Source organism: Gorilla gorilla, chromosome 3 (assembly GCF_029281585.2).
Source record: "Gorilla gorilla gorilla isolate KB3781 chromosome 3, NHGRI_mGorGor1-v2.1_pri, whole genome shotgun sequence".
NCBI classification, from domain to species: domain Eukaryota; kingdom Metazoa; phylum Chordata; class Mammalia; order Primates; family Hominidae; genus Gorilla; species Gorilla gorilla.
This window is the reverse complement of record NC_073227.2, coordinates 17,598,101-17,605,881: the sequence shown is the minus strand read 5'-3', so window position 1 is coordinate 17,605,881 and position 7,781 is coordinate 17,598,101. Positions and strand designations below refer to the sequence as shown.

Here is a 7,781-nt window from a genome sequence, read left to right as displayed (position 1 = left end):
ACAGAGACCCTGTTCGAATTCACATTTGGGTGCTTGAGCAGGGTTGTGCCCAAGATTCTGTGGCTCTACGGAGCCCTGAGTTGTGCCCTGGACAGCTTTCCTCAGGGGTTGGTCAACTTTGATCACTGCACCTACCAAGAAAGGGACCATGAAATCTATTCAGCAAATACAGAAAAGGAAGGGGCCATTTCCCACAATAATTTCCACAGAAACACCACGTCGGATAAATAAGTCTGATTGCAGGACAGGGACTGTGCTTCAGAGATGCAGCTTTCGCAGCTGGACGAATGACCCGGAATCTCCCCAAATGCCATTTGTAAACACACCAAATGAGATTTATTTCAAGCCTTTCTGAATGTATTTTAGTTGAATACACACATTCCGGTGTTTGATTTCCTTTAGTATCAATACGACTTAGTTCCAAATGACTTCCGTGCCAGTGGGAAAATTTTCCGTTTCGACTCATTGGAAGTGGACACCGTGAAACAGGCAAGTCGGTCTGTCTGCTTCCGGCGTTATGTGGGTTCCAGCAAGAGCACAAGTCCCAGGGCACCCGAGGTCCATTCAGAAACCAAAATAAAATGGGTGAGCCAGGGTAAGAAAGAAGAGCACCGTTCCCATCTTCCAACTGAATTCCAGTTTCCACTATTCAAGGTGGCGAGAATGATCCACGGATGTCCCACATGAGAAAAATTTCACCTTCTCTTGCCGACCACCAACTGACGAATGAAACACACCCCAAGAGAAAATAGTAAACCCTGTCCCCTGCAATAACCTCACACGCAAACCTACACGTCAGGAGGTCATGTTCAGAAATACACACTGAATGTCATCTACCACGAACGCAAACACACAGACAGTCCCTCCAGAGGTTCGGAAGACTCACGACCCCGAAACTTGATGTTTCCCATGTGTGGGCTCATCCTGAGACGCAGCCATCACTATGCAGTTGTCCCTGTTGTAGAGACAGAAACTTGGGCTCCTCATTACTTTACGTAGGATTGACGGTGTTCGTGTTTGTGTGGGTGTGTGTGTGTTTCTGTGCGCGCTTGTGTGTGTGTGTGTGTGTGTGTGTGTGTGTGTGTGTGCACCCCTACGTGTGGGTCGGCACTTCCACTGAGATCACTGGCACACAAGCAGAGCCCTCTTGCTGTGTTTGTTCTTCCCTTTGGATCTCCTGGTCCTCCCTTGCAGAGAAGCGAGTGTGCCAGTGTTCATGGACTCCTGATCTGTCGGGGTCGTGGAAGAGGGGTTCAGCAGGGAGCTTTGCTGTTCAGGATGATGGTTTTTCATCCCACACTTGTATTTTGATTGATGAATCACAAGTACGTTGGGAGGCAGGGTACCTTCGACTTTTCTGACGTTGAACTCAGGCTTCGTTTTGTTTTGCTCTTGGAGGAATTTCCAGTGGTCTAAGGTGCTTTCCTGAGTGGCTCTTTCCACCAAGTGCTCGTCCAACTCGGGTACCTGGAGGCAGGGGTGGTCTCTCTTGAGCTCTCCTTGCGTTGCTCGCCTGTCTGTGTCTTCAGCGCCAAGGGCTCTTGTTTCCCTGCCTCTTGACACACTCTCACTGTGTCTTTCCCATTCACTCTTCTGGATGTAAAAGAGGACATAGGCCTGTTGACTCAGGACAGAGGTGATGCCAGAGGCAGTGACCTCGGCATCATCCATTTTATACCACTGGCCTTCTTGAGCTTTGACATAAGACAAGTAATGTCCGCTGTGACAACTCCACCCAGCGTGGACCAGCACAGCATAGAGGACATAGACAAGAGGTCCTGTGTTCTGCTGAGACATGTATGGCTGCATGTCAAGGCACTCAGGATATTGCACATTCTTGGCAAGTTTGTTGCCTGTGACATCGGAGAATCTCTTCAATACAAGAATGAGGACCTTGGCAGAAGTGTGTAAAGTTAACGTCTTGGAGGCAGGCGCCTTCTGGAGACAAAGACCACACTGATAGGCATTCTCTCCATTGAGTTCTTCGGGCTTCACCAACTGTTCCAAAGCTTGCTTGACACTCTGAGCTGCCTGGATATCCAGGGCGATGTCCAGGTAAGGGTCAAAGGTGTCTGAAATGCCGTGGCAGTGGAGACACTTGATTTGAGATCTCCAGTAGCCTCCAAATATTTGGTGGATGAGGGTGGTGTCGTTGGAGTGATGATCTACCTGCTTGTGCCCGGGAAGGCATGCCTTTTTCATGGCATCCACAGCGAACATGAGAAATTCGTGGGCATCTTCTTGCTTGCCTCTATGGAAGCCCGCAGCCAATGCCTGTGAGGGCTGGATGACATGGCCAGGACGGTAGAGGGCCCGTGTGACGTGAGCTTGCATAGTACAGAGCATGCAGCCCTTGTGACGATGACACGTTTGAGAGTGCTCCCGGGACAGCATGTAGTTGGCAAGGGGTGGTGTGTATGTCAGGCACTGCAGGGAAGCGTTCACGTAGCAGGTATTTCCCATATTCTGGAGCCCAGCCCCCACCGCAGCAGGTCTCCTGCTACTCAGAGGAAGCTTCTCTCTGGGAGCAAGCTGTCTTGCCACAGGAGCCAAATCATCACAGAGGTCGACACGGGTCTCAGATGAGAGTGGTGACTTCTCAGAGAGAGAAGTCCGCTGGATTTCAGCAAAAGCGGCATCTGGCCGAGAAGATGTGAGTTTCGAAAAGTGGTTGAACTGCCACTCACCTCCCAAGTAGAGTGAGTCGTCCTCCATGTCGCCTGGAACAAGGATCACAAGGTTTTTCTGCTGGGACCGCAGGTTGCAGAAAGACGCTATCTCTTCCGAGAGAGTCTTCAAATGACGAGCTCTCTGGCCGCATCAGCCCTTATATAACTCACCCCCACCAACCGCCAACACCCCACCCACCCATCAGGTGCGCGATAAACCAATCAAATATCAGCACTCAATTAAGGAATGAGTCACAGGGTGTGTCCCCTTGCATCGGCGGGAATTCCACAGACAGCCCACATCATGACTTCTAGAACACCTGAATCAAATTACTCCTCAGGCTGATAGACACATGTAATATGAATGTAACCGGGTTGGGACAGTGGCCGCGCAGTTGCCTTATTTTCGGTAAAACAATGTCAGGGAAGAAATCTTTACCTATGAAACCGTGTGTGTGTGTGTGTGTGTGTATGTGTGTGTGTGTGCGCGTGTGTGTGCGTGTGTGTGTGTTTGTGCCGGGATGTACTTCCAAGTATGTGCTTTTGGCAGATACCATCGTCCTCTCAGCGACGGAAGGACAGGAAGTCGGAAGTGCGCTTTCTGACCTGAGAAGAGTCAATGAAGTATAGTAATTAGCAGAGTGTATTTGTTTCCTTAATAAGAAAGGAGAGATCCGTGGAATCAATCAGACCTTCCAGCGATCACCTTTCCACGTTCAGCCTATTGATTCTATATCCGAGTGAAATTACCTGCCAGTGGAGAACAAGAGAAGTCTTTGCATGAAATGCTCTTGTGGAAGCTAGATTGCCAAATAATAAAGCATCAAGTGGTAGAAACGTGCACTGAAGTTTGAAGAGATACTCAGTGCTCAATGTAGAGTGTGAAGGACTTTGGGGAAATCATGCAATCACCGAGAGACTGATTGATGACATTCCGCAAATTTATGTTGGCCAGAAAAGAGACATAGATGGTCATGACATTGTGTAGGGAGTGGTTTCGGCCGTGCGACGGCAGTTTAAGAAAACATGAAACTAAAAACTTGAGAAATCAGAACGTATCCCAACTATAACCTTTGGTTTCCTAAAGAATAGAGGAAAATAAATCATCGTATCTCACAGCATGGGTGATAATATTTTCATACGTATGTGATAATGGATCAACATTTGATAGAGATGAAATGAAAAGTTCTAAATCTGACAAAAGCAAACACCGAAAATTGCACTGTAGAAAAGCCCTGGTGACGGGAGTGAGGCCCTGTCTCAAGAAGAAAACATCGGAGAGATTTAAAAGCAGGGAGTGAAACCGAGGATAGCATAACATTGTTAATACTGGCCCTTGTTTCAGTGGGAAAAGGCAAAAATAAGCCGTGTGTCTCCTGGATTCTCGCATCAATTGTTCAGGATCTGAGATGTCGCCTCCATTTCCAGTTACGCGTTGTATGGTGGAATTGCAGTTAGCACATTTGGTGCCAAAATTTTAATGCTGACGAAAATGGACATGTTCCCTGAACTAAGAGGGACATAATTTGGGTGTGTCTCCAGGCTCTCTGGCTTACCAGGATTGAAGACCCTGGCTCTAGGGACTTTCCCAAAGTGTCTTAGACAGTAAGCAACAGGGCAGAATTGAGGCCCGGCGCCAAAGCCTCGAGGTGTAAAGAGACAGCCGTGGCCTCAGGGCCCATGAAATTAGGATGCTTTTAAGGAGGATGGTGGAATGAGAGGACTGTGACCTTTGGCCCCGTTTCTTTCCCTTGTCTTTTCATAAGCCAGGTGTGCTCCACCAGAAGGCTTTCTGTGCCTGACGTAAAGTGACCTGGGTGAAGAAAGGGCACTGCTTAGAAAGGTGCTCCACAGGGAGAAAGGAGCCACCATATTCAGGAGAATGATCTCCAGAAGCATGAGCAATCCAGATGCCGTGGCTTCACACCAGACGCTGGAGGGTCTGATTCCTGGAGCCGGGACCTGGGCATCGCTGTCCTTTAATGCTCATAACTGATTTTGAGGGGAGCCTAATCGAGAACCTGTCTGCGAGTCATGCTCATCACACTGTAGTTTTCACACACGTCACACAGAGACCCTGTTCGAATTCACATTTGGGTGCTTGAGCAGGGTTGTGCCCAAGATTCTGTGGCTCTACGGAGCCCTGAGTTGTGCCCTGGACAGCTTTCCTCAGGGGTTGGTCAACTTTGATCACTGCACCTACCAAGAAAGGGACCATGAAATCTATTCAGCAAATACAGAAAAGGAAGGGGCCATTTCCCACAATAATTTCCACAGAAACACCACGTCGGATAAATAAGTCTGATTGCAGGACAGGGACTGTGCTTCAGAGATGCAGCTTTCGCAGCTGGACGAATGACCCGGAATCTCCCCAAATGCCATTTGTAAACACACCAAATGAGATTTATTTCAAGCCTTTCTGAATGTATTTTAGTTGAATACACACATTCCGGTGTTTGATTTCCTTTAGTATCAATACGACTTAGTTCCAAATGACTTCCGTGCCAGTGGGAAAATTTTCCGTTTCGACTCGTTGGAAGTGGACACCGTGAAACAGGCAAGTCGGTCTGTCTGCTTCCGGCGTTATGTGGGTTCCAGCAAGAGCACAAGTCCCAGGGCACCCGAGGTCCATTCAGAAACCAAAATAAAATGGGTGAGCCAGGGTAAGAAAGAAGAGCACCGTTCCCATCTTCCAACTGAATTCCAGTTTCCACTATTCAAGGTGGCGAGAATGATCCACGCATGTCCCACATGAGAAAAATTTCACCTTCTCTTGCCGACCACCAACTGACGAATGAAACACACCCCAAGAGAAAATAGTAAACCCTGTCCCCTGCAATAACCTCACACGCAAACCTACACGTCAGGAGGTCATGTTCAGAAATACACACTGAATGTCATCTACCACGAACGCAAACACACAGACAGTCCCTCCAGAGGTTCGGAAGACTCACGACCCCGAAACTTGATGTTTCCCATGTGTGGGCTCATCCTGAGACGCAGCCATCACTATGCAGTTGTCCCTGTTGTAGAGACAGAAACTTGGGCTCCTCATTACTTTACGTAGGATTGACGGTGTTCGTGTTTGTGTGGGTGTGTGTGTGTTTCTGTGCGCGCTTGTGTGTGTGTGTGTGTGTGTGTGTGTGTGTGTGTGTGTGTGTGCACCCCTACGTGTGGGTCGGCACTTCCACTGAGATCACTGGCACACAAGCAGAGCCCTCTTGCTGTGTTTGTTCTTCCCTTTGGATCTCCTGGTCCTCCCTTGCAGAGAAGCGAGTGTGCCAGTGTTCATGGACTCCTGATCTGTCGGGGTCGTGGAAGAGGGGTTCAGCAGGGAGCTTTGCTGTTCAGGATGATGGTTTTTCATCCCACACTTGTATTTTGATTGATGAATCACAAGTACGTTGGGAGGCAGGGTACCTTCGACTTTTCTGACGTTGAACTCAGGCTTCGTTTTGTTTTGCTCTTGGAGGAATTTCCAGTGGTCTAAGGTGCTTTCCTGAGTGGCTCTTTCCACCAAGTGCTCGTCCAACTCGGGTACCTGGAGGCAGGGGTGGTCTCTCTTGAGCTCTCCTTGCGTTGCTCGCCTGTCTGTGTCTTCAGCGCCAAGGGCTCTTGTTTCCCTGCCTCTTGACACACTCTCACTGTGTCTTTCCCATTCACTCTTCTGGATGTAAAAGAGGACATAGGCCTGTTGACTCAGGACAGAGGTGATGCCAGAGGCAGTGACCTCGGCATCATCCATTTTATACCACTGGCCTTCTTGAGCTTTGACATAAGACAAGTAATGTCCGCTGTGACAACTCCACCCAGCGTGGACCAGCACAGCATAGAGGACATAGACAAGAGGTCCTGTGTTCTGCTGAGACATGTATGGCTGCATGTCAAGGCACTCAGGATATTGCACATTCTTGGCAAGTTTGTTGCCTGTGACATCGGAGAATCTCTTCAATACAAGAATGAGGACCTTGGCAGAAGTGTGTAAAGTTAACGTCTTGGAGGCAGGCGCCTTCTGGAGACAAAGACCACACTGATAGGCATTCTCTCCATTGAGTTCTTCGGGCTTCACCAACTGTTCCAAAGCTTGCTTGACACTCTGAGCTGCCTGGATATCCAGGGCGATGTCCAGGTAAGGGTCAAAGGTGTCTGAAATGCCGTGGCAGTGGAGACACTTGATTTGAGATCTCCAGTAGCCTCCAAATATTTGGTGGATGAGGGTGGTGTCGTTGGAGTGATGATCTACCTGCTTGTGCCCGGGAAGGCATGCCTTTTTCATGGCATCCACAGCGAACATGAGAAATTCGTGGGCATCTTCTTGCTTGCCTCTATGGAAGCCCGCAGCCAATGCCTGTGAGGGCTGGATGACATGGCCAGGACGGTAGAGGGCCCGTGTGACGTGAGCTTGCATAGTACAGAGCATGCAGCCCTTGTGACGATGACACGTTTGAGAGTGCTCCCGGGACAGCATGTAGTTGGCAAGGGGTGGTGTGTATGTCAGGCACTGCAGGGAAGCGTTCACGTAGCAGGTATTTCCCATATTCTGGAGCCCAGCCCCCACCGCAGCAGGTCTCCTGCTACTCAGAGGAAGCTTCTCTCTGGGAGCAAGCTGTCTTGCCACAGGAGCCAAATCATCACAGAGGTCGACACGGGTCTCAGATGAGAGTGGTGACTTCTCAGAGAGAGAAGTCCGCTGGATTTCAGCAAAAGCGGCATCTGGCCGAGAAGATGTGAGTTTCGAAAAGTGGTTGAACTGCCACTCACCTCCCAAGTAGAGTGAGTCGTCCTCCATGTCGCCTGGAACAAGGATCACAAGGTTTTTCTGCTGGGACCGCAGGTTGCAGAAAGACGCTATCTCTTCCGAGAGAGTCTTCAAATGACGAGCTCTCTGGCCGCATCAGCCCTTATATAACTCACCCCCACCAACCGCCAACACCCCACCCACCCATCAGGTGCGCGATAAACCAATCAAATATCAGCACTCAATTAAGGAATGAGTCACAGGGTGTGTCCCCTTGCATCGGCGGGAATTCCACAGACAGCCCACATCATGACTTCTAGAACACCTGAATCAAATTACTCCTCAGGCTGATAGACACATGTAATATGAATGTA

At 49.3% G+C, this 7,781-nt stretch overlaps 2 protein-coding genes across 2 annotated transcripts; both read right to left on the bottom strand.

Moving 5' to 3' along the window:
• Positions 1-519: 519 nt before the first annotated feature.
• Positions 520-2,730, bottom strand: LOC129533206 (ubiquitin carboxyl-terminal hydrolase 17-like protein 22). The gene has a single exon (XM_055385472.2). The coding sequence runs from the start codon at positions 2,713-2,715 to the stop codon at positions 1,123-1,125; it is 1,593 nt and encodes a 530-aa protein (XP_055241447.1). The 5' UTR covers positions 2,716-2,730; the 3' UTR covers positions 520-1,122.
• Positions 2,731-5,216: 2,486 nt separating this feature from the next.
• On the bottom strand, positions 5,217-7,473 carry LOC129533214 (ubiquitin carboxyl-terminal hydrolase 17-like protein 22). Its single transcript, XM_055385481.2, has one exon. It carries the CDS (start codon positions 7,456-7,458, stop codon positions 5,866-5,868), a length of 1,593 nt encoding a protein of 530 aa, XP_055241456.1. The 5' UTR covers positions 7,459-7,473; the 3' UTR covers positions 5,217-5,865.
• Positions 7,474-7,781: the final 308 nt, after the last annotated feature.

What these genes read in the sequence shown, in the direction of transcription:
- LOC129533214 (XM_055385481.2), bottom strand. Translation starts at nt 7,458, where the DNA reads ATGGAGGACGACTCACTCTACTTGGGAGGTGAGTGGCAGTTCAACCAC.
- LOC129533206 (XM_055385472.2), bottom strand. Translation starts at nt 2,715, where the DNA reads ATGGAGGACGACTCACTCTACTTGGGAGGTGAGTGGCAGTTCAACCAC.